Source organism: Hyla sarda, chromosome 6, assembly GCF_029499605.1.
Source record: "Hyla sarda isolate aHylSar1 chromosome 6, aHylSar1.hap1, whole genome shotgun sequence".
Lineage (NCBI taxonomy): Eukaryota > Metazoa > Chordata > Amphibia > Anura > Hylidae > Hyla > Hyla sarda.
The window spans coordinates 232,331,780-232,359,452 of NC_079194.1; the positions used below are offsets into that span (position 1 = coordinate 232,331,780).

The 27,673-nt window shown below is 42.1% G+C and overlaps 1 protein-coding gene across 2 annotated transcripts in view; it reads left to right on the forward strand.

The window, feature by feature from the left end:
- The first annotated feature begins 396 nt into the window (after positions 1 to 396).
- The window catches only part of SLC5A12 (solute carrier family 5 member 12), a 51,765-nt gene continuing 24,488 nt past the window's right edge, over positions 397 to 27,673 (forward strand). For both annotated transcript variants that reach the window (XR_008845253.1, XM_056526697.1), the window contains exons 1-3: positions 397 to 793; positions 17,299 to 17,364; positions 26,007 to 26,058. Coding sequence is in view for 1 of the 2 variants with exons in the window: in XM_056526697.1 (XP_056382672.1) it covers positions 437 to 793; positions 17,299 to 17,364; positions 26,007 to 26,058 (475 nt within the window). In the remaining variant the exon portion in view is untranslated. The remainder of the gene's footprint in view (positions 794 to 17,298; positions 17,365 to 26,006; positions 26,059 to 27,673) is intronic.

Consider the following 27,673-nt stretch of genomic DNA (forward strand, 5'->3'; position numbering starts at 1 on the left):
TTGCCAAACCTGTGCAAGAATGGCACAATTTCAGATTACATCTGTCACAGAAGTCTATAGGCATACAAATAATGGAAATTTGGAAAAATTACGTTGCCTGTAAGCAAATATCCTATTACAGAGCCACATAGATCCTACCAGAAAGTCTACCAATAACTTTGGAATATAGTAATAGCCATAATATTTTAATAGTAATAATGATCTTTTTTTTTTCAGAATGATAAAGGTAACACTATTTAAGAAATTTCTAAAACCCTTCCAGAAATGATGTTTACTAAGGACATATTGTAGAGGTTTAGAACTGCTGAGTACAATATAATGGTTAACTCAACCCAAAACTGCATAAAAGGCCTTTGTGAACTCTCTTCCTAATGATTTCTCATCTCCGTGTCCACAGTGAAAATTTCTTCTCACCAAACAATAATTTTATTACAAAATGTCCAAATTCCAAATTCCAGAAATCATCACATTTGTGGTATGGGACTACCTTGTTTTTGGAGCACTGTTTTTGATATCCGCCGGAATTGGGGTGTTTTTTGCTATTAAAGAGAGAAAAAAAACAACCACGGCGGACTTTCTTGTTGGTGGTAAACAGATGACATGTGGACCAGTAGCCTTATCCCTGACTGCCAGCTTTATGTCTGCTGTGACAATTCTAGGGGCCCCATCTGAAGTCTATCGTTTTGGGGCCTCCTTTGTTTTATTTTTTATTGCCTATGCATTTGTTGTCTTTTTTTCAGCTGAGCTATTTGTGCCCATGTTCTACAGGGCCGGAATCACCAGTACATATGAGGTAAGTCAATCTCTGCTTCACCAATGTATCTAGCATCTATTAACTTTCCAACATCGCTGACAATTTCATATGATTAGAAATTCATGAGGATTTTAAACTGTTTTATTTTGTAACATTAATGGAAATAATGGATGTGACATTTACAGTATTCACAGTTTTAAAAGTGGTCTTAAAGGGGTACTCCGCTCCTAGACATCTTATCCCCTATTCAAAGGACAGGGTATAAGATGTCTGATCAGGAGGATCCCACCGCTGGGAACCACCACGATCTCCCTGCTGCTTCGGGTGCAGCTCTGGAGGCTTGTGACGTAACGGCCACGCCCTGCTCATGATGTCATGGTCACGCCCCCTCAATGCAAGTCTTTGGACTTGCATTGAGGGGGCATGGTTGTGACATCACAAGCGGGGCGTGACCATGATGTTCTGAGCCTCTGCCCAGCATCGCGAGTAATCCGGCACAGAGCGAAGTTCTCTTTGTGCACCGGATGTCTGGGGTGTCTCAGCCGAGATCTTGGGGACCCCTGCGATCAGACATCTTATCCCCTATTCTTTGTATAGGGGATAAGATGTCTAGGGGTGGAATACCCCTTTAAGCTTGTATTGCCTGACTGTACTTAAAGCTTCAGGATCACAATCGGTGTAGATCTCTGCCCTTAGACACTGACTGATAAGTTTTTTTTTTTTTACATGTCTGCATGATATGTCCAATATATCATAACGGTTTAATACTATAAACAACTGTAAGAAACTTTGTAATATAGCCACCCTTCTTAACTCTGAAAAAAAAAACTGCTCACATCCATTTCTAATTATTTTAGCTCACTGAAGTGTCAAGTTAAATCTGCCTATAAAAGCCTATGGAGAAGGGGTAGACATAAACAGAGAGTGAGAAAGACAGAGACAGGGTTGCAGCATGTAATTAGGGTTATATTTCACCCAGTGCTGGATTCACTGCTAGATACTGTTTCATAATGTCCTTCATGCTGCTTCTTCTGAGATTGTCTGCTACAGAGAAAAAAAAAGGGAAGCAGGACATCTTTAGTGTGTGCAGTGAATGGGGGCCTCATAGCAGCTATCTTTACCCACCATCTCAGGGACAACTGAAAATTAGAAATTACGGTAAGTCTGCAGTGGGGAAAAAAAATGGTGAAACATGCCATGTACAGGAATATAATGCACAGAAATATTGCAACTTCTCATGTACACACATTAAAAGTTCTTTTTGAAAAGTTACCTGAAAGTGCTTGTATCCTTTACAGTGTATGTAATGTTTTGATCGGCAAAAAAACTGCTTCGCTTCAGGAGCTGGACTTCATATATTTATTATAGAATCCATCTTGCATCTAGCAAATAGCGAGCAGCAAGCCAGGGAGAGAGACGCTGTTTGGGGATCTGTTGGGGTCTGTACATGCAGACCCAACCTAGCAAGACCATTGACATATCTCTGTAACATGTCAAAAGTTTTTTTTTTTATAAATGACAGAGACACTTAAAATGACCAGCAGGCTTAGCCATAAAAACTAGCATCTATCACAATACTATAACTGGACAAAACAATAAAAGAACATCATATTTTCCTACTGAATGAAATCCTGTGAAATGCAAAAAACAAGCCCTTATATGCGTCTGTAGGTGCAAAATTGAACGTGTTATGATTTTTAGAAGGTGAGGAGGAAAAGATGAAAGTACAAAAACTTAAATTGTTTCGAATCCTTAAGGTTAAAATGGGCTGAGTCCTTAAGAGGTTAAGGGATCATTGTAGTCTTATATGGGTCCCTCCTAATGGCTAGATATTCTTCAGAAAAGTATATGCTTACATTATCCATATTTGGGGCACATTTTTCAGAGTTTTTCTTTAATTGCCAATGAATAGGCTTTTATTAACTCCAGTAGAAAAATTTACATACAAGGGAAAATTATCTGTTACACATTTCATTGGTCACAGATTTACCTTATTGGAAAGTAGGGGTTGAAATCTACATTATAGGGGTACTCTGGTGGAAAACTATTTTTGTTGATATAAAAAAAATAGTTTTCCACTGGTGTACCCCTGAAATTCAATATAGATTTAACAGTGTGTGATCATGGTCTAAAAGCTTATTGAAACAAAGTAGAAAAGGAAAAACTCACTCACCCCTCCATGATGTGCAGTCACAGTCCAGCAAGAAACAAGGTGCTATCAGGGCATCGCTGCCGCTAACAATTAGTAGATACAAGGAAATGGAAGCCCCCAGCAGGGAGCTAAAATCCCTTAGCACTCCAGAGTCATCTTCATAAAAAACAACACTTTTATTTATGATCGATTACAAATATCAGAGGGTACAAATGTTAAAAAAGACTGAGGCGTTCCAGAATGTGCCTTTCTTAATTGACATAAATCTGGGCCCACCTAAGGCTGCCCACTTGGCCTCAATGAATTACACTGCACTCAGCTTATTGTCTTCTGCAGCGATGTCCCGCCTCAGTAGGTGATTGGTTGAGTGGCAGTGTCATGTAACAGACCTGGGCCTGCCCTTCTTCCTGGTGCCCAGACCCCTTAAGGTATGTTCACTAGTGTTGAGCGGCATAGGCCATATTTTAATTCGCGATATTTTGCGAATATATAGACTAATATTCGTCATATATTAGCTAAATTTGCATATGCGTATTATTCGCGGTATATTTTCGCATATGCGAATATTCGCATATGCAAAAATTTACATATGCGAAAATCAGCATATATAAATATAAAAATGTACATATGCAAAAATCAGCATATACAAAAATTAGCATATGCGAAAATTCGCACACCGGTCTCACACAGTAGTATTAGAGCCTTCTTTACACCACACAAGCTGGAAGCAGAGAGGGGTGATCACTGTGATGTGTACTGTGAAAAAAAAAACTAATAAAAAATAAATAAATAAAAAATATTCGTAATTGTGAATATATAGTGCTAAATTCGCGAATATTCGTGAATTCACAAATATGCAATATTCATGAATAAAATTCGCATTGCGAATATTCGCGAGCAACACTAATGTTCACACTGAGGAATTGGAGAGGAATTTAATTCCGCTCGCTTATTCCTCTCCAATTCAGTCAACAGCGAAAAACCTAATCGAGTTTAACTATATTTCCGCTCCTCAGTTCACACTGAGGAATTTCCACAAACAGAATTTTGTCGCTGAATTCCGTTCCGCATGAAGAATGAATATGCTCTTTCTTCATGCAGAATCCGCGTCTTTGTTCCATTGAAATCAATGAATTTTTTTTCAGCTCAACGCCGTGTGGAATTCGCACGGAAATTCTAAAAAAAAAAAAAAAGAGAAATTCTAATTGGTGGTTGTCGTCCAGCATTAAAAAAAAAATAAATAAAACTGTTTCCTCCTGCATTCCGCACGGAATTCTGCGCAAATTCCGCACAAATTCTGGGCAAATTTCACATGGAATAAAAGAAAAGGAAATTCTGCAGCGGAATTTTTAAATGAGAATTCCTCGCCAATTCCTCAGTCCGTACAGAACACTGACACTCAGCCTATCACTTGAGCTGCAGAGGGGGGAGTCAAATGTTGAATTCTCCCTGGGTGCCAAAACTCTAGGTATGCTCTATGAATTGTTTCCTATTAAAGGTGGGAAAAAAAATCAAATCAACTTGTGCTAGAAAGTTAAACAGATTTGTAGATTACTTCTATTAAAAAAAATCTTGATCTTTCTAGTACTTATCAGCTGCTGTATACTCCAGAGGAAGTTGTATAGTTCTTTTCACTCTGACCACAGTGCTCTCTGCTGACACCTCTGGCTGTGTCAGGAACTGTCCTGAATAGGAGAGGTTTGCAATATGGATTTGCTTTTACAGTTCCTGACATAGACAGAGGTGGCAGCAGAGAGCACTGTGGTCAGACTGGAAAGAACTTCACAACTTCTTCTGCAGCATACAGCAGCTGATAAGTACTGGAAGGATTATTACTTTTAAATAGAAGTCATTTACAAATCTGTTTAACTTTCTAGCACCAGTTGATTTGGAAAAAAAAATGTTTTCCACCAGAGTTGCCCTTTAATTGTGAATTCCAGTGAAAAGTTTTCTTACCTCTATATGCCCTGGCTACCAAAATGAAAATGATAAACTTTAACTCTCTTTCTGTCGCTCCCCAGATGCCCCTGGAATTGCAGTAATCCCTCCATGGTATCACCAGGTAGCACCCTCAGCAAACAGGAAACTCCCCAGTTAGTAGCCCCCCCTCCCCCTTGTACTTATGAATTTCCGCAGTGGTCAGATGGTCCCCCAGTTAGCCCCCCCCCCCCCATGAGTCAGACAATACCCCCGCAGTAGGCACTTATCCTCCCCCACAGTCTCCTGCACTTATCCCCCCCACCCCCAGGAAATTGTCATCCCTCCTTCCTAATAGACACTTATCACCCAGACCAAGTAGGCAGGTGGTAATCACTATGTGATACTGAGTAGCTGTGGAGGCTCAGGTGCACAACGTCACACCCAGATGAAGATATTCACCCATATCCTTTTCTACAGGTAATCTCCAACCTGCAAACATAATAAAAACAAAACATAAATACTTACCTCCTCTCCTATACAGGGCAGCCGTACCGCCTCCTCCCTCTTCTGTTCTTCTGGTGCAGGTGGTGATGACATCACCGTCTACATCAGGGCACAGGTCGTGTAAGTTTCTAAGTATATCTATTAAGTTTGTCTCCCACAAATCTACTGAGGTCATGTCCCAGTAGGCAAGAAATCCCCCTATTAGTCAGATGGCAGCCCCAGTAGGCAGGCAATCCTCCCAACAGGCAGATATCCAAAACTTCCCATAGGTAGGTATTTCTCCAGTTTTCAGACAGTCCCTCAAGTAGGCAGTTAGCCCACTAGTAGTCATGCAATCCACCAAGTAGGCATTTAGCCCCCCTCCAATAGTTAGACAATTTTCCTAGTAGGCAATTATCTCCTCCAGTAATCAGGCAATTCCCACAGTAGGCAGTTATCCCCCAGTAGTCAGACAATCCCTCCCAGTAGGCACTTATCCCCCACCAGTCCTCCCCAAGAGTGACATCACCGCTTGTGCCGAGGCAGAGGTCACTCTTCCCTCCCGGTGTAGGCCACAGCCTGAAGCCTGTGCCAAGGCAGAGGTCACTCTCTCCTCCCAGTTTAGGCCATGGCGTGAAGCTGTCTTCAAGCTGTGGTCTACATCATCAACTGGAACTTGCTGACCTAGGGATCTGGGACAGGTGTCCAGGATTCCCAGAGTAGGGAAAAGATTATAATGCGGGCAGTTGTGGACGCACATTATCTGCGGATAAGCTAGGTCTAGGTTGGGGGGGGGGGGGGGGGTTGGGGCCTTGTCATTGCTATTGCCCAGGTCAGTGGCACCCGGGGTTAAAGTATAGTATTTTATATGGTAATGTATGACAAATTTCTCAAGAGACATCCGCTTTTTAATACATTTGTTGCATCCTTGGCTGTCGCACCATAGAATAAAACATACACTAGCAATGAGTTGACTTCACCTACAAATGGCGCCATGTACTCTCCCACTAGGCCCTGCCCTCTTATAAAGACATTAGTATGAGTGGTACAAAACTGAAAAAGTGACTCTTGTCTTCCAGGAAACTGTAATCCAGGGAATGAAAAATTGCCCATTATATTTTAAATGCAATCATCAGATATTCTTGACATATCCTGTGTATCCACATCCTTCTGAGAATTTGTATTATTGCATTAAAGGAACAAATTGACACTTGGACAGGAAATGTAGTGTAATATACCTGAACTTCTTAGAGCCTGAAATAAAATATTTAGTCAGTTGCAGTAATCCTAAGAAAACCAGCCACTAAAAATGTGTGTTAGGCTGGGTTCACACCCCGTTTTTGCAATACAGTTCCCATATTCGTTTTCAATTTGAAAACCGTACGGAACCATATTGAAAACCGTATGCATTGACTCTCCAATGTAAACCGTATGCCAAACGATGCATCCAGTTGTGTCCGTTTTGAATCCTATACGGTTTTGTCCATTTTTTTCCCGTACCCAAAACCGTAGCCTACCACGGTTTTTGGTCCAGTTGAAAAACCGTATTGAAACCATATGTATATATATATATATATATATATATATATATATATATATATATATATATATATTTAACATGCGAGTCAATGGAAAACGTACAGAACCGTATAGGCATACGTTTTCATCCGGTTTGCACCCTACGGTTTTTGATTTTGCACATGACGGTTTTTGATTTTGCACATGTGCAGTGCACACCGAAAGTTTTTTCTTGGAATTTCAATCAAACAAGTGAAACTTTATTCATAATGGAGTGAAAAGTTAAAAACATTTATGCTTTTTTTCTTAAAAAACTGATGCAACCGGACATAATTTTTCAAGCAGTATACAGTTTTCAACCGAATACGGGTTCAAATTTGTACAAACGTTTTGATACAGTTTAGTCCAGTTTTGAGGAATTTGTTTTCCATCAAAAACCTGGTACGGGAACTGTATTGCAAAAACGAGGTGTGATCCCAGCCTTAGAGCAGTAAAAGGTGTCATGATCAATCCTGGCAGTTAACCCCCTCAAAGGAGTATTCTGGGGGGGGGGGGGGGGGGGGGATGGGGGTATTCTAAAGGGAACATATATTTTTTTTTAAATTACTTGCTGCCAAAAACTTGTGCAAATATGTAAGTTGCCTCTATTTAAAAATCTCAATCCTTCCAGAACTGATCAGCTGCTGTATACTACAGAGGAAGTTGTGTAGTTCTTTCAAGTAAGACACTGCGCCATCTTCTACCACCTCTGTCCACGACAGAAACAGTCGAGAGCAAGGCAATATATTATTTTCACAATATATTTATAGATTGTCTTCCACAAAGATAAAAATTAAAGCTCTTGGACCCAAAGGCAAAATCTGTAACAAGGCCACATTTAAAACACTGTTGTTCTTTTATATACCAGAGGGACCTTTGGAGTCCTGTAGGCACTAGGACTTAGGTGGGACTACTGCTTACCTTACCTTACAATTTGTCCTACAATCATATTCTTCTACTATATCATCTCTTTTACCAACAGTCAGCTAATTGCCTATAATTTCCACTTGTTGTCTGTTCCATTTGCACAACAGCATGTGAAATTGATTGTCAATCAGTGTTGCTTCCTGAGTGGACAGTGTGATTTCACAGAAGTGTCATTGACTTGGAGTTACATTGTGTTGTTTAAGTGTTCCCTTAATTTTTTTGAGCAGTGTAGGAGTAATGCCTATGGCTTGCTTAGTTCTTTCCTTAATTTCCATATTCAAATGAAGAGACTCATGTGCATCTTAATTCCTCTCTATTTCGGTCTCCAGCTGCTTTGTGTGATTTGCGGGTGTCACGCTATAGATGTCTAAATGGAAATATCTGTTTAATGTAATTGGACATTCTGTAATACTTTATTGTTGAATGGAGAAACCAGTTAAGCAGTTTAAATGTAATGTATGTTCATTACAAATGCACAATAATAGACTTTCTTTTGCAATAATAACCTAGGTTTACAACACCTAAGTACTCATAAAAGGATTATTTATGCTTATACAATTAATGTTTAACCAAATAAAAGGACAGATTCGTCAAGGTGTTATCAGGCAATTAAGCAATACTATTGGTTGTGTGTAAGGTCTGTGCCTCATCTGAAGATGCAAGTTATACCCTGATAAGTCGTCGATATACCTCGTGGCACTTTAAACTATTGCTTCTATCTTTTCATATGCTCCAATTTCCAATGATTATTGGAAATCATTTATTTTAGATTTTTGTGTTCATCGTATCAAAGATGTCGAAATTTCAAGCACCAGAGATCAGTGGCTTTGTGGTGTGGGACTATGTTGTTTTTGCAGCTCTGCTAGTCATCTCCGCAAGTATTGGGGTCTTCTTCGCAATTAAAGAAAGAAAAAAGAAAACAACAAGTGAATTTCTGGTTGGTGGCAGGGAAATGACATGTGGCCCTGTAGCTTTGTCCTTGACAGCTAGCTTCATGTCTGCGATCACAGTTTTGGGGACACCTTCGGAGGTTGTTCGCTTCGGAGCATACTATTTTTTTTTCATCATTTCCTATACCTTTGTAATCACTCTGTCTGCAGAACTCTTTATACCGATGTTCTACAGATCAGGTATAACAAGTACATATGAGGTGAGTCAGATGCATTAAGAAATCTAACCGTTCTTTTACAATACATTTTATTCTTTGTTACATAATAGGTCTTGAAGTATACCTTAAAATGATTAAATGGGCAGTAACTTTTGCAAATATGTTTTATATGATGTGGATAATAACATCATATATATTTGTAATATATATTTGTTACAAAATGTGTACGTTTTTGGGTGAAAAATGTTGTCTTTTCCCTGCAGTTATTGCCTGTGTGTCTCTGTGCAAAGACAAAATACAGGAAGTGTGGGTGGGACAATCAGGGCTCTGTGCGTTAAGAACAAGCAGGGCTCTGTGCACTGAGGCTCTATGACACACCCCGGCTCACACAGCAGGCTGATTGACAAGTAAGGAGCCTACGCAGTTTAAAGCATTGAGAGTAAAAGTTGACTTATAGGTTAGTGACTGGTCTGGTAAAGGAATTGTTGGATGGGGTAGAGAACAGAGCACCCCTCTTCCAGTAAGATCATTTATGGAATTACCAGCACCCAGGGGCGTAGCTAGAAACCACAGGACCCCAGTGCAAAAAATTGCCTCTGGCCCCCTAACTCCCTACGCAAGGGTCAGCCTGGGACCAAAAATAGGCCCAGGCATTTTAGATTAAGCAGCCAGTTTTTTTTCTTTTTATTTTGGTGGGGTCTGACTGCTGGGACACCCACAATCACCTTGGTTCAAGTGGCTCTCCAGCTGTTGCAAAGCTACAACTCTGATCATGCCTGGAGAGCCTCCGGCATTATGGAAATTGTAGTTTTGTAACAGCTGGAGAGTCACAGATTGGGTTTACATCGTCATCCATCATAACTACAGAACTTACAAGTGACTACAACTCTGATGACAGTCAGGAGAATACACAATGGTATCAGTGACCTGATTGATATCTTTTCTTTTCTTCCTCATCTGGTTCAGATGTTAGGACTTCTTCCAGCAACATCTGCTCTGCAGAGTCTGATGCCCGCACATCATTGGTTTCTCACTTTGTCAGTAGATCCTCATCCTCTGTATGAAGACAATAACCATTATAACCATTATAACCCTGCCAGATACTCTGCGCCCCCTACTTCCACACACTGTACCCTCTGAATATAATATGGCAATATATAATATATGTGGAAATAATAATAACAATAATAATAATACTGACACACACCATTTCTTCTTCAGCTGAATCCCACTATTGCACTGTCCTCCTCCAGATCCCTCTATCCTCCTCCTCCAGGCTCCTCTGCTCCCTTCTCCAGACCCCTGCTCTAAGCCGACCTGTACCCAATCGCCCGCTGGCCCACATCCCTCCACAGTATATGTATGTATGTAGATTTATGTGTATATAACTGGGGAATGTATGATAGATGTGTGTATGATATGCATGATAGATGTCTGTATGTATAATAGATGTGTGTGTATGTATGATGGCTGGCTGTCCAGGCATGTTAAGAGTTGTAGTTTTGCAACAGCTGGAGGCACCCCCGTTGGGAAACACTTTTTTAGACCATATATTATCTTTAGGCTTTTTGGGAAATGTGTTCACGTTATAATGTTTTGGATAATTATTGCACTTTTTCACATAACGGTAATTTGTGTGTGAATTAGATATACATTATAGGCATCAGCCTCAGTCAGGGGCATAGCTAGAAACCCCAAAAAATTGCCTGGGCCCCCCCCCCTACCACCTGACGACCCGTTTCCCCAATCCCGGACGACCCCTTACTCAGCCGCACAAAGATATCAGTGACTACAGCACTGATGGGACACAGTCAGGAGAATACACAACAATATAAGTGACTAACAGGCAGGGCCGGACAGACAAAATATAGGCCCAGGCATTTAAGAATAAGCAGCACATTTTTCTGGAGGGGGTCCAACTGCTGGGACCCCCACCAATCACCTTGGTTCCAGTTGCTATAAAGCTATAACTCCCATCATGTCTGGAGAACCTCAGGAATTATGAGAGTTGTAGTTTTGCAACAGATGGAGAGCCACAGATTAGGCTACATCGTCACCTATCATCACTGCAGAACTAACAAGTGACTCCAGCTCTGATGGGACAGTCAGGAGTATACACAATGATATCAGTGACCTGAGTGACGTATTCTCTGTTGTCTTTTCTTTTCTTCTTCATCTGGTCCAGACGTCAGGATGTCTTCCAGCTCCATCTTCTCTGCAGAGTCTGACACCCGGACATCATAGGTTCTCACTTTGTCAGTAGATCCTCATCCTCTGTATGAAGACAATAATCATAATTCTGCTAAATACTGTACCCACTGCATATAATACTGCCAAATACTGTATCCCCTGAATATAAAACTATCATCCACTGTACCTCCTGCATATAATACTGCCACCTACTGTACCCCCTGAATATAATACTGCCACCTACTGTACCCCCTGAATATAATACTGCCACACACTGTACCCCGTGAATATAATACTGCCACCTACTGTATTCCCTGAATATAATACTGCCACATACTGTACCCCCTGAATATAATACTGCCACCGACTGTACCCCTAAATATAATACTGCCACCTACTGTACCCCCTGAATATAATACTTCCACACACTGTATCCCCTGCATATAATACTGTCACCCACTGAACCCCTTGAATATAATACTGCCACCTACTGTAACCCCTGAATATAATACTTCCACCTACTGCACCCCCTGAATATAATACTGCCTCCTACTGTACCCTCTGAATATAATACTGCCTCCTACTGTACTCTCTCAATATAATACTGCCACCTACTGTACCCCCTGAATATAATACTTCCACCTACTGTACCCCCTGAATATAATACTGCCTCCTACTGTACCCTCTGAATATAATACTGCCTCCTACTGTACCCCCTGAATATAATACTGCCACCCACTGTACCCCCTGAAAACACTGCCAACTACTGTACCCCCTGAATATAATACCGCCTCCTACTGTACCCCCTGAATATAATACTGCCTCCTACTGTACCCCCTGAGTATAATACTGCCTCCTACTGCACCCCCTGAATACTGCCACGACTGTAGCCCTGAATATAATACTGCCTCCTACTGTACCCCCTAAATATAATACTGCCACCCACTGTACCCCCTGAATTTAATACTGCCACATACAGTACAGACACACATCATACAGTACATACACACACATACGTAATACATACATACACACATCATACACACACATACATAATACATACATACACACACGTCATACACACACATATCATACACACACACATATCATACATACACCCGCCGCCTCCAGATCCCCCCCCCCACAGAATACATCTCCACACGTCATACATACATCTTGTTTACACACATCTTTCATACACACATCATTCATACATCATACATACAGTACATACACACATCATACTTGCACACACATCAGCAAAATCTGCTGAAGCAAATCTGCAGCAAAAATACACACACATGAACGCACCCTTAGGGTAGGGTCACATGTAACAGATCAATAGTGTATGTTACGCTGCTGATCAGTCAATGACCTGACCCTATAGTGTGCTTCCAGCTGTTTTTCCCCATGTCCTGCTTGCAGCAGCAATCTGCCGCTACACGATGTCTCAGAGTACACTGCATGTGCCCATGGTAACTCACAAGTCCCTGTGTGGCTGCTTGTTAGTGGCGGATTGCTGTTGTGAGCAGCACACAGGGGGGAAAACAGCAGGAGGCTCTCTAGAGAGTCAAGTCATCGGCGGATCCGCAGCTTAAAATACGCTGCAGATCTGTTACCTGTAACCCTACCCTAATGTTAATCTGTACAGGATGATTTATGATAAGAGAGGTTTCCACAATTTATAATTTTTTTTCTCTAACTTAAAGGAGTACTCCAGGATGCAAAAATGTTCAGACTGCCGGCAGTAAAATAATAAATATATATACGCACCAGGGGAGCGACCTCCGCCACGATCCTTTTCCTGGTTGCCGGTGGTTGGTGAGTCACACTGCCGCTAAGCCTATCGCTGGCCGTGGAAGGACTTCGCTTTGGCCGGTGATTGTCAGTATGCCTCCCCAACCACCGGCAACCAAGAAAAGGATCGCAGCGGAGGCCGCTCCCCTGGAGGCACCAGGGGAGCAACAAGAGGTATGTATATTTATTATTTTACTGCCGGCAGTCTGAATGAAAATTTTTGCATCCTGGAGTACTCCTTTAAGATATTTACTGTAAGCCAGTGTTTTCCAACCATGGCACCTCCAGCTGTTGCAAAACTACAACTCCCAGCATGCCCAGACAGCCTTTGGCTGTCCAGGCATGCTGAGATCTGTAGTTTTACAACAGCTGGAGGCACCATGGTTGGAAAACACTGGCTTCTAAGATCAGAGGATGTCACTATGCGCAACTACTATGAAGTGAGCGCAGGAGTTCCTGCACTAACTTCATAGCCATGCCGTAAATGAACGGCACTTCATGTCCCTTTTCTAACCCCCGTCCTCCTCCATGCTCCTTTTTTCCACCCCCTGTCCTCCTCCATGCTCCTTTTCCAACACCCTCCCCCATGTGCTCCTCCATGCTCCTTTTTCTAATACCCTTCCCCCCTGTCCTCCTCCATGCTCCTTTTTCCAACACCCTCCCCCCCCCTGTCCTCCTCCATGCTCCTTTTCCCAACACCCTCCCCTCCTCCCTGCTCCTTTTTCAGGGGGGTATTGGAAAAGGAGGTCCGAGGGGGGCTTATCCCCCCCCCCCTGTCCTCCACCATGTTCCTTCCCCCTCCCATCTGTCCTCCATGTTCCACCCCCCCCCCCCTGTCATACTCCATGCCATTGTTTCCCAACCAGGGTGCCTCCAGCTGTGGCCAAACTACAACTCCCAGCATGCCCTGACAGCCTTTGGCTGTCCAGGCATGCTGGGAGTTGTAGTTTGGCCACAGCAGAAGGCACCCTGGTTGGGAAACACTGCTCCATGCTCTTCTAGCCAGCAAACCCTCCCCCGCCACTCTCACCTCTGACCCTCCGTCATTGTTTTCATGCCTCGTCCACCTCCTCGCCTTGCAGGGAGGATGCACCATCTCTAGGTGGCGGCGGGATGCCCTTGTCTTCCTGCGCAGCTGGGGCAGGGACCGTGACGTCAGGTGCGTGCTTCCGACGTCTGCTGCTCTTAAAGCGGCAGTGTCCCTTCCCCCAGCCGACGTTACTTGGGGCCGGGGACCGGACTAAATGAGGCCCCCCTGGCGTAGAAGCCCGGTCGCCATGGCGATCATTACGACCTCTATAGCTACGCCACTGGCCTCAGTGCTTATTTTTATTGCTTGATCCAAGGAGTCGTATGTACTATATCATCCTTATTGAGGGGAAGTCTGTGTTCATTGTACATTGACCCTATTGGGATTGCCACCAAGGGGTTGGGGTTGTTAGTCACATATACACGATATACAGAACCCACCAGCAAACCCCCCCCCCCCGCCCCCCAAATACTGATTCTCCACAAAGCATTTGCCCAAGCATAGCACTAGAGGGACTGGTGGTAGTAGGTGGGATTAAAAGGCATTATGTTGGATATTTTGAGTGGGAGCAAGGAACCCATGATCAGACTATAGAAATGTATTCTGAAAGGAGAGGTGAGGATGATGAGGAGGAGGTGGATCATGCTGATGTCAGCAGGCCTGTTGGTCTGATCATCTCAGGAGCGGGTGATGGTGATGCTGCTGCATCTGCAGGATTGGGGCACAGTCTGGTGGTGGTGTTCCTATCTCTTTACAGTATCCTGCTGTGGGTAAAATCTTTTCTGTTTACCAGATGCAGAAAACCAGGCACATTGCTATTTCGGCAAAAAAAAAGTAAGACATATCCAGGGTCGGAGTTTAGAAATTATGTTTCTACTTAAGCACATGGAGCAGCATCACAAGGCCTTGCTAGAAGTATCACTAGTCCACCATTGCCTGCTGTCTGCTGGCTAGTTCATCACTGCCTGTTGTCCACTGGTGACAGCTACCATTAGTCCACCAATGCCTGCTCTCCACTGGCTATAACTACCTCTAGTCCACCAATGCTTGCTGTCCATTGGCTACAGCTACCACTAGTCTAACAAAGCCTGCTGTCCGCTTACTACAGCTACCACTGCTAAGTCTACCAATGCCTGCCCACACTCATAGGTGTATTATGCTCTTGAGGGAAAAAGATGATTACTGGATAGCCACACTCTAGGACCCTTTGTATAAAGGAAGAATTAGGACATTTTTTCACATTTTGAGATAAAGGCAAAATTGGATTTTTATAGAGGCAAGCTACACAGCCAGCTTGCCACGGCATTCCAACAGCAAACACCTGCCAAACTGGGGTTGCCCCTCTGATATCCACTCCACTCTCTCTGCCAGTGCTACCACTGCAAGGGGAATGAGCAGGAGCAGCATCTTCACATTGGAGTACATGATGAGGAAGTTTTTAAATCTGGTATTCTCACCTGACATGAATCATCACCAAAGGGATGTACTACTACTACCAGCCAGGCCTACACATAGACCACGATCCCATTATTTATTTATTTTTTACAAATTTGCTAAAGTTATTGCTTTCCTTTCCATAAGTTCTTTAATATCCTGCTGCAACTCCCAAAAGGGGATAGTTTTGTACATATTTTTTAAAAATTCTAAATTTGAAAACAGCTATTTCTTCATTTTAGATTCTTTATCATCTAGGTTCTTCATCTTCAATATCATGTTGCAACTTCGAAAAAGGAAGAATGTTTTCAAATTTATTTTTAAATGCAAAAAAATAAAATAAAAATAAATAAAAAAATAGATTTTATCACTATTGACAGATTCTTCAGTATAATGAGACACTGTCACCAATCCTGTTACAACTCCTAAAAAAGGATCATTTCTGGAATGTTTAGAAAATCCTACTTCATCTTCAAATACCTCTGTGTGCATTTTAACACTGGCAGGCATCTGCCAACGCCCAGGAAGACTTCATGCCGCTTTAGTTTTAGGGTACATTCCCACACGGCGTATTTGCTGCTTATTTGCTGCTGCGTATTTTATTTTCTCTGTTGAAGTCAATGGGTAGGAAAATACACAGCACCAAATACGCAGCAAATACGCAGCAAAATGCGCTGTGTGGGAACGTACCCTTAGCATACAAAATCTGCTAGTTCAGTGTGTTTCTAATGAAGCTGTCACTTACCATGGCTTACTGCATGTTGCCGTAACTTTGAAATTAACTTGGCCATAAAAACACTTTAAAACTACTTGAATACTAGGTGACCATAGCAGTGTTATACAGTTATATGAGAAGATGTCTAGGCCACTGTCTACAGATCAATGTCCACTGTTGTCCCATCCGAAGGCATTTCACAACTTTTTCTCCTTTAGAAAAAGAAAACTTAGCATTATTAATTTTGTACAATTTTTGATGTCGTACATTTAGGTTATATACTATTTTCAACCATAACTATCATTCTCCATAATCCATAAACATCACTTTATATACAGTATGTTTTGTAATTAGGGAAAAGCAAAGAAATACTGCAGCTGCAAAGGGCCCTTGGAGAAGGGATGTTTAACTCTAGATGTTCTATCTCTTTTACTATAAGTAGCTAGAACTTGTGCAAGTTTCCCCCTCTCAAGGAACTGTATTGTTAGCAAGCAGGAAGGATGTGGAATCTATCCAATGGCAATTGACCTAAAGCAAATAACAGGGCTTCTATGTTGGGAGGAAAACCTTGCCAAATAATAGGAACCAATCTTTGCTAGTGTTCCTCTCCATGGCCAGACTGGGACCAAAACTAGGCCTTTTAGACTAAGCAGCCCATTTTTATTTTTTGTTGGTGGGGGTCCGACTGCTGGGAACCCTCACCAATCACCTTGGTTCATGTGGCTCTTGGTTCAAGCTACAATCAAGCTTGGTTCAAGCTACAACTCCCAGCCTGGCAGGGACACATCTGTGACTTCAGGGGCATGTCTGCAGGCAGCATGTCTGGTAACAGATGTGATACTCTTAAAGTGGCAGTGGTCTTGCCCCGGCCAATTGCACTTGGGGCCAGGGGACCAGCCCAGAGTGTGAGGACCCCTCCAGAGAGAAGAGAAGGCACAGGCCAGCTGAGTTTTTTTTTAAAGGGTCTTGGGCATGTGGATGGCCTGGCGGACGGCCCAGTCTGCCCATTGGCCAGTCCAGGCCTGGGCCCCTCTCTGCGGTGTATACCACTGCTTAGGGTTCTCTTTCAGAAGAATGCAACTTTTTAAATGGGTTTTGCTAAATGAACTGGAATGATTTATGATTTTGTGTCAGTAAATAAAACATGACATGACATGAGTTGTGATTAAAGTAGTGTGAATTTATTCTAACCATGTCAGTATTTTAAAGTTTTCTTTTTGTCTTCCTATAGTACCTAGAACTGCGGTTTAACAGAGTTGTCCGGTATGCAGCAACAATTATGTACATTGCACAAACGGTAAGAACTAGCTACTATGGATCATAATTAGTGATGAGTGGCAGGGGCCATATTTGAATTTGCGATATTTCACGAATATATGAATGAATATTCGTCCTATGTTCGCAAAATGAGCATATTCGCCATGTTTGTTCTCTTTTTTTCCATGCGAAAATTCATAATGAAATTGGAATAGTGCGCATGCACAATTATATCACCAAAAAGAAGGGAGGGATCAGTGTCCAGTCTGGAAATGCGGATATTCGCATAAATATTTGCTTAAAATAAAATTAAAATTAAAAAAATTACGAATATATATCTAAATATTCGCAAAATCGCAAATTGCCAATATTCGTGGTAAAAATTTGCATCGCTTAACACTAGTTATAATCTTACAAAAGTCAAATTATACATTGATGCCATTAAAAATACATAAAAGTATAATTGTGATTTGGATTTACTGTCAGAAAAAAATGTCATGGTGAGCACAAAAGTGACCTAGGTATGTTTCTGGAATGTAATAATTGAATATAGTTACTAGTTCAGGACAAGGTGTATTGATCATTTTCAAAAGATGTTTAAGAACCTGCATGGTTTTGTTAGATTAATCTTATAGAGTGGTGACAAGGGGATTTTAGTGCACTTTCTGCCGTCATTGAGCCCCTGAGAGTCCTTTACATGGTGCACAGCTATTTCTCATTCTTTCAATTTCAGGGGGCAGGAATAGAGATTCCCATGGGAATTCCAGTCCCCGCTGCTCACCAAGGACAGGACTGGGAAACCCATACAAACCCCTGGGGGGTCCTGAAATCAATTCAGATCGATGATTTGCGGTGATTCCCAGCCAATCGGGTCACCAGTGACCTGGAGAAAAAAGGTGCTGGGTGCCATCCGAGATGTAACCTATCAACCTTTAGCAGCAGGAGTAAAGTCGGTCGGTTACCAACTCCTGCTGTGGGGGGTGTCCCTAACGGCACCCGTTCCGCCCCTATTCCTGAGGATGAGAGCGGGTGCAGGGAATCGGTACCTGTAGTGAGGGCCCTGATCCCCAGCGGTGGGATCAGGGCCCCAGAAGCGGAGTCAGCTGCTGCGGCGACAGGCTGGAGTATCCTGGAGCAGCAGCAGGAGGTAAGGCTGGCCTCCTGCTGTTGCTTAGCAAAAACTCCCAGCATGCTGGGAGTTGTTGTTATGCAACAGCAGAAGGCACAACTACAGCTTCCAGCATGCCCTTTGGTAGTTTGTGCAAACTGGGGGTTGTAGTTATGCAACAGCTGGAGGCACAATTTTTATATGAAAAAGTATGCCTCCAGATGTTGCAAACTACAACTCCCAGCATGCAAGGACAGCCAAAGGGCATTCTGGGAGTTGTAGTTTTGCAACAGCTGGAGGTTTGCCCCCAGCTCCCCCCCATCCCCATGTGAATGTACAGGGTACATTCAAACGGGCGGGGGTTTACAGCGAGTTTCTTGCTGCAAGTTTGAGATGCATAGCAAAGACAAGAAAAATGCGTTGTAGAGATCAAACAATACTTTATTAAACACACAGAATCATTAAAAACCCATAAAAGGGATTGAAAGAAGTACAATACACATTATAATGATGGCCACAATGGACCAGAATGGTGGCTACCAATGAGATAAATATAAAACACAGGAATGTATGTAAACAATTCCTTATTGTTGGGCCTAAACAGGTGTTGGTTACCCAGGTATACTCTGTCCCACTGTGGTTTTCTATATGTTGTTATATATTTTGCTATAATCTATTCAGCACTAGAGTAACCTGTCTTATCATGTTATATCTTTTCATGTGGGTTTAGGCCCAACAATAAGGAATTGTTTACATACATTCCTGTGTTTTATATTTATCTCATTGGTAGCCACCATTCTGGTCCATTGTAGCCATCATTATAATGTGTATTGTACTTCTTTCAATCCCTTTTATGGGTTTTTAATGCTTCTGTGTGTTTAATAAAGTATTGTTTGATCTCTACAACGCATTTTTATTGTCTTTGCTATGCTCTTGTAAGTAGCGTGGGATCAGTTACCCATTGGGGTAGTTTTTGATTTTCAAGTTTGAGATGCAGCAAATTTTCCACTGCAGCTCAAACTCCCAGCGGGAAATTCGTTGTGAACCCCCGCCCATGTGAATGTACCCTAAAAACAGTACACTAATTCATAATAAAGAGTAAAAGACTACATGTACCCCTACACAGTTACCCCCCCCCAACCCCCCACCCCAATAAAAATGAAAAATGTCTTGTACGGCACTGTTTCCAAAACAGAGCCTCCAGCTGTTGCAAGACAACAACTCCCAGTATTGCCAGACAGCCAGTGACTGTCCAGGCATGCTGGGAGTTTTGTAACAGCTGGAGGCACCCTGTTTGGGAAACACTGTAATAAGGTATTTTTTGGTATCGGATTATTTTGCATCCAGGTCCATCCCTATGAAAAACCCTAATTTAGACCTCAAATGCGTATTTCAAGGCAACAGTTTAGTGCCAAATATGGGCTATTTTCGTATTTGGGAGAAATTGCCTAACACATTTTGGTGGGCTTTTTCTCCATTTACCCCTTATGAAAAGGTAAAGTTGGGGTCTACTCCAGCATGTTATTGGAAAAAAATGAAATTTTTTACACTAACATGCTGGTGTTGCCCCATACTTTTCATTTTGGTAAGAGGTAAAAAGAAAAAAATGCCCCCAAAATTTGTAACGCAATTTCTCCTGAGTACGGAAATACCCCATATGTGGATGTAAAATGCTCTGTGGGCGCACAACAGGGCTAAGCAGTGAGAGCACAATGTACATTTGATGTGATTTGCACAGGGGTGGCTGACCAATACAGTGTTTCTGACATAAATGCCATTTTGGAAACTACACCCCTCACAGAACGTAACAAGGGGTATAGTGAGCCTTAACACCCCACAGGTGTTTGGAGAATTTTTGTAAAAGTTGGACGTGAAAGTTATTTTTTTTTTTCACTAAGATGCTGGTGTTATCCCAAATTTTTCATTTTTCACAAGGGTTAATACATTTTTCATTTTCACAAGGGGTAATAGGAAAAAAAAATTAACACCATTTCTTCTGAGTATATAAATACCCCAAATGTGGATGTAAAGTGCTCTGCGGGTGAACTACAGTGCTCAGAAGAGAAGGAACACCATTTGGCTTTTGGAGAGAGAATCTGTCTGGAATTGAAGGCCATGTGCATTTACAAAGCCCCCATGGTGCCAGAACAGTGGACCCCCCACATGTGACCCCATTTTGGAAACTACACCCCTCATGTAAGATAATAAATGGTGCAGTGAGCATTTACACTCCACAAGTGTCTGACAGATTTTTTGAACAGTGGTCCATGAACATGAAATATTTGATTTTTCATTTGCACAGCCCACTGTTCCAAAGGTCTGTCAAACGCCAGTGTGGTTTAAATACTCACTGCACCCCTTTTTACATTACGCGAGGGGTGTAGTTTCCAAAATAGGGTCACATGTGGGTGGGTCCACTGTTCTGGCACCATGGGGGCTTTGTAAACGCACATGGCCCCACGAAAAACAAACAAATTCTCTCTCCAAAAGCGCAATGGCGCTCCTTCTCTTCTGAACATTGTAGTTCGCCCACATATGGGGTATTTCCATACTCAAAAATTGGGTTAAAATTTTTTGGAGGCTTTTTCTCCTATTACCCCTTGTGAAAATGAAAAATTTGGGGTAACACCAGTATTTTTGTGAAAAAATGAAATTTTTAATTTTCACATCCAACTTTAGAGGAAATTTGTCAAACACCTGTGGGGTGTAAGGGCTCACTGTACCCCTTGTTATTTACCTTGAGTGGTGGTGTTTCCTAAATAGTGTGCCATGTGTTTTTTTTTTTTTTTTTTGCTGTTCTGGCACCATAGGGGCTTCCTAAATGCGACATGCCACCCAAAAACTATTTCAGCAAAATTTGCATTCAAAAAGCCAAATGTGACTCCTTCTCTTCTGAGCATTGTAGTGCGGCCGCAGTGCACTTGACGTCCCCACATGGGGTATTTCCATACTCAGGAGAAAATTCCCCCCAAAAGTTGTAACCCCATTTCTTCTGAGTATGGAAATACACCATGTGCGGACGTCAAGTGCACTGCGGGCGCATTACAATGCGAAGAGAAGGAGCCACATTTGGCTTTTTGAATGCAAATTTAGCTGAAATTGTTTTTGAGTAGCATGTCGCATTTAGGAAACCCCTATGGTGCCAGAACAGCAAAAAAAAAAAAAAAAACACATGGCATACTATTTTGGAAACTACACCCTCAAGGCACTTAACAAAGGGTACAGTAAGCCTTAAAGGGGTTGTGCGCTGCCCTGCAGTTCGGAGCTCCGCTCACAGAGTCCGGAAGTTCATTACTCCGAACGCTGTGTGCGGGCTTCCGTGTTCGCAGCCGCCGGGCGTGACGTCACGCCCGGCCCCTTCGTGACGTCTCGCCCGCCCCCTCGTGACGTCTCGCCCGCCCCCTCAACGAAAGTCTATGGGAAGGGGGCGCGAACGCTGTCACGCCTCCTTCCCATAGACTTTGGTAGAGGGGGCGGGCGTGACGTCACGAGGGGGCGGGAGATACGTCACAAAGGGGCCGAGCATGACGTCACGCCCGGCGGCCGTGAACACGGAAGCCTGCACACAGCGTTCGGAGTAATGAACTTCCGGACGCTGTGAGCGGAGCTCCAAACTGCAGGGCAGCGCACAACCCCTTTAACACCCCACAGGTGTTTGACGACTTTTCATGTAAATGAAAAAAAAATTTTTCACTAAAATGCATTTTTTCCCCCAAATTTACAAATTTTTACAAGAGGCAATAGGAGAAAATTCCCCCCAAAAGTTGTAACCCCATTCCTTCTATGACCTCTTATAAAAAAAAAGCATTTTAGCAAAACATTTTTCTTTTCATTTACACGAAAAGTCATCAAACACCTGTGGTGTAGTTTCCAAAATAGTATGCCATGTGTTTGTTAGTTTTTTTGCTGTTATGGCACCATAGGGGCTTCCTAAATGTGACATGCCCCCCCCCAAAACCATTTAAAAAAAAATTCACTCTCCAAAATAGAGAGCCACCACAGAGCACTTTACGTTCACATATGAGGTATTTCCTTCTTTTTCTCCTTTTACCCCTTGTAAAAATTCAAAAACTGGGTCTACAAGAACAAGTTAGTGTAAAAAATTGAGATTTTGAATTTTCTCCTTCACTTTGCTGCTATTCCTGTGAAACATCTAAAGGGTTAACAAACTTTCTGAATGTCATTTTGTATATTTTGAGGGGTGCAGTTTTTTTTATAATGGGGTCAGTCATGGGGTATTTCTAATATAAAGGCCCCTCAAAATTTTTTGAAAAATTTGAAAATTGCTGCTGAACTTTGAAGCCCTCTGATGTCTTCCAAAAATAAAAACGTTTCAACTTTATGATGCAAACAAAGTAGACATAATGGGGGAGATTTATAAAAGGATTTAGACTGGTTTTTCCTGTCTAATTTTGTTGCACAGAAGGTCGCAGTCTAAATATGTGTGACTTTTTAGCGACTTTAGCTTTAGAGGGTTTTTAGAACATGATGCATTCTAGTCTATTTTAGACAGAAAAATGCATTGGTGCTGAATTTATCAGAACTGACTTTTCAGCGACAAGTTGCATCAGCTGAAAGTACGCTGAAATGTCAGACCATGCTGGAGCAGGTTTAAATACAGTCTAAATCATAGATCCCGAAGTCTGTGCGCAGAATTTATCAAGAGCAGTGCAACTTTTGATAAATTAGGCGCACAATAGACCAGACTAATGCTCTGCAGTTTGGTCTATATTGATACATAGACAGCTTTGATAAATCTCCCCCATTGTATATGTGAATCAATATATATTTTATTTGGAATATCCATTTTCCTTACAAGTAGAGAGCTTCAAAGTTAGAATTTTTGAATTTTTCAGGAAGAAATTAATCAAATTTATAAGTAAAAGCATCCCAGAGTTATTAATGCTTAAAGTGACAGTGGTCAGATGTGCAAAAAATGCTCTGGTCCTAAAGGTAAAAATGGGCTTGGTCCTTAACCTCTTAAGGACGCAGGGCATACCTGTACGCCCTGTGCCTGGTCCCAGTATAAAACGCGGGGTCATGCCGTGACCCTGCATCATATTGGGTTGGTCCCAGTGGCTAATGACAGCCGGGACCCTGGCCTAACAGCGTGCGGCAACGATCGTTGTGCCGTGTGCTATTAACCCTTTAGATGTGACGTTTAAAGTTCATTGTCGTGTCTAAAAAGAAAGTAAAAGCTTACCGGCAGCTCAGTCAGGCTGATTGGGACCATTGCGGGGAAATCGCAATGTCCCGATCAGCTAGAACACGAGTGGAGGTCCCCTCACATGCCTCAAGGCTTGAGCAATCAGCCGCCAATTACACTGATCTTTGCCGTGTCAATGCACGGCAATGATCTGTGCATGAGATCGGTATGTGCAGTGTAATACCCACTAAGGGGGGCTATAACACTACAAAAAAAAAAGTGTAAAAGAAAGTAAGAATTAATCCCCTTTTCCCATAAAAAAAAAAAAACTGTGTAAATAAAAATAAACATATGTGATATCACCACATGCAGAAATGTCCGAACTATAAAAAAATATATCGTTAATAAAACCGCACGGTCAATGGCGTGCGCGCAAAAAAATTCCAAAGTCCAAAATAGCGTATTTTGGCCAATTTTTATATCATGAAAAAATGAATAAAAAGCGATCAAAAAGGGTGATCAATATAATAATGGTACTGATAAAAACTTCAGATCACGGCGCAAACCGGCCCGTATCCAGAAAAATTGTAAAGTTATAGGGGTCAGAAGATGACAATTTTAAACGTATCAATTTTCCTGCATGTAGTTATGAAGTAATACAAAATCAAATGTTTATAAGTAGGGTATCATTTTAACCATATGGACCTACAGAATACAGATAAGATGTAATTTTTACCAAAAAATGCACTGTGTAGAAACGGAAGACCCCAAAATGTACAAAATGGCATTTTTTTTCTTTCATTTTGTCGCACAATTAATTTTTTTTCCGCTTCGCCATGGATAGTTTGGTAAAATGACTAATGTCACTGCAAAGTATAATTGGTGGCACAAAAAATAAGCCATGATATGGATTTTTATTTGCAAAATTGAAAGCGTTATGATTTTAAGAAGGTTATGAGGAAAAAAATTAAAATGCAAAAACAGAAAAACCCTGCATCCTTAAGAGGTTAAAGGGGTTCTCCACCATAAGGTGATTTTAGTACATACATGTCAGACAGTAATGGACATACATCTGCACTTGTCTTGGGGCTAAATGGCTATGTTGTGAGATCACCATAACACTGTGGCTAGCTTTTTGTGAACTGGTATTTCCATTTTGAGTTTTCTTTTTTGCCTATGAATCCCATAATTCCATTTTCCTCCTTCCCACACATCAGCCACCCCACCCACTGAAACAGAAATGAACTGCATCCATTCAAAATACCTGTGGTTTTCAATCAGGGTGCCTACAGCTGTTGCATTAGTTGCAGATTGATCTCTCTCCCACCAAGCGATCCCTCCACCCATTGAAGCACACAGGCTCCCTGTCATCAGCTGACTAGTGAGTCAGGTCTCGGCCGCATTGCAACCTGGGAAAATCTGAGACAACAGTCATTTTTTGTGCTGTGAAAAATAAATATGGGGTGAAAATCACAGAAGAATTGTGAGAAAACCATCACACACAGGTACAGACACTATATTATGAACTACACTAACTTTACAGCCCCTGTAGCATAGTCAAATAAAAATTATTCTGGAATACCCCTTTAAAGGGTTAAACAACTAAATCTGTATAGTCTGGGGGTAAGGAGGGAAATTTAGGTAACTGAATATGTTAAAGGGTTAAATAAAGTTCAGGAGTGAATCGTTTTTAATAAAAAACTTAACACAAGAATGAGGGGTACAATCTGAAGTTAGGGGGGGTGGGGGATTAATATCGGAAGCAACATAAGAAAAGACTTAAAGAAGTCCATTGGTAATAAACTTATCCCCTATCTGCAGAATAGGGGATGTGTCTGATTGCAGGGGGGGGGGGTGGTGTCCGACCACTGAGACCCCCGGGATCTCCCATACGGGCCCCCGGCTCTGCACATTTTGTACCCAGCACGTCAGCTGGTCAAAACACACCTCTCCATTCATCTCAATAGGAGAGGCAGAGTCACACAAATGCTGTGTCTCTGCCTCTCTCATAGAGGTGAATGTTGATGGCATGTTTCGTACATCTGACTTGCTGTGTCCGAAACATCACACACAGGTGTTGAGCCGGGGCCGAGTCGTGCCCCTGTACAAGAGATCGCTGGGGATCCCAGTGGTCAGACCACCAGCAATCCGACACTTATTCCCCATCCTACGGATAGGGGATAAGTTTATTACCGAGATCTTCTTTAATTCCAGCAGATAGGGTTGGTAAATTTACAGTAAGTAAACATTACTGTCTGACAGTCATTAAATGGATATGTGACAGGGACATTTATAACCATGTCTCCATATATTACTCCCATTCAAATGGCATGGGTAACAGATTTAAAAGCAAATTTCCCGATAAGTTTTTTTCTAATTGAGTTTATTTCCACCATCCTGAAAGCTATATTGTTATTTCCGTTAACAGATACTTTACACTGGAGTAGTGGTCTATGCACCAGCATTGGCTTTAAATCAGGGTAAGTAAACATAAAATCGTATTATAAATAAATATCTTATGCTCACAATTTCCACTAATCGAGCATCCCCTCCTCCCTCATGCCAAGCCCACTCTACCTGTGCTATGTTCACCCAATCCCCTCCCCCCCAGACCCAATATGGTCCTCTTTTAGGAATGTCACTCTAAACACGTTACTGAAGCCTAACACTAAATATTCAGAAGAGGGAGTCCAGTCTCTTTCTACACCTCTACATTATTTGCATCTATATACAAGATTTGTGCTGCCTTCCTACATTTTAACTTGCTCTGTTGAAACATCTGCTGGTCTACAGAGCTGTGAAGAAACATTATGTGTCTGTTTTCATGGAGCCACAAGACACACATTTCTGAAGTCATTGGAAACAGATTTGGCTTTTGAGCTCTTGGCAACTGTCCAAACTCACATTTTATGACACTCATCTGAGTTCTTCAGATCCAACAGAACCAATATAAATTGCTAACACAATGGTATAGGACACCTGATCTTCTCTTTAGGATGGTACTGCCTCCCAAATCTGGTGGCACTGCCCAGTTGTACAGGGAAGGAAGTGGAATCTACTATTCATACCAAATGTAAGATTCAACTTTAGTTGTCTCTTGTCACCTTGACTTTAGCAACGACTACTAAAGAGTTCAGACCCTCCAAGAGCTCCCTATCTACATACCTTCTCTCTGCAGCTAAACAGTTAATAGCACATCACTGGATGCAAAATCTCCCTCCTACTAACCAAAAATGGTTGACTAAAGTCTGCAGACTAGAGGAATTACCTGTCTCACACACATGATTCTTTTATCACTAGTTAGTCGCCTTGGATTAAAGGGGTACTCTGACGAAAAGAATCTTATCCCCTATCCTCCGCTGGGCACCCCCGCGATCTTTGCCATGGCACCCTAGTCATCCGAGCACGGAGCAAACTACACTCCATGCCGGATGACTGACGACTACAGCCGCCACGCCCCCTCTATTCATGTCTATGGGAGGAGGCGTGATGGCTACGTAGTAGCTGTCACACCCCCTCCCATAGACATGAATGGAGGGGGCGTGGCATGATGTCATGAACACGGAAGCCCTAAGCTTCTATGTTCCGGACACTGCTGCTGCTGGCCTGGAGATCGTGGGGGTCCCCAGTGGCGGGATCCCCGCAATTAGACATCTTATCCCCTATCCATGGTATAGGGGATAAGATGTTTTTCAGCTGAGTACCCCTTTAAATCTCACCTTTCAAATGCAGACTGGTTTATGGTGTTTCTTAACCAAGTTGTTTTTGGATTTTACACCGTCAAATTGCATCCCCCTCCCCCCAACAACAAATTTAACAAAAAAAAATAAAGAAGAAAGAAACCTGAAAACATTATATCCATACAGTATCTTCAAGTAGCTGGAAATTTCCACAGAAAAACACATTATGATGACATGTTAGCTGTGTAAGATTAATATTCCTCCATTACAAGCTGTCTGCCATAAAGTAAAACACTGTAGGTCCAGTTTATGATCATCATTCCTAATCAGCTACAATGCTGCCAAGCTGCTACATATGGGGTCTTGACCTGTGTCCTCACCATAAGGTAATTCTGAAATGAATTAATCTTGTCAT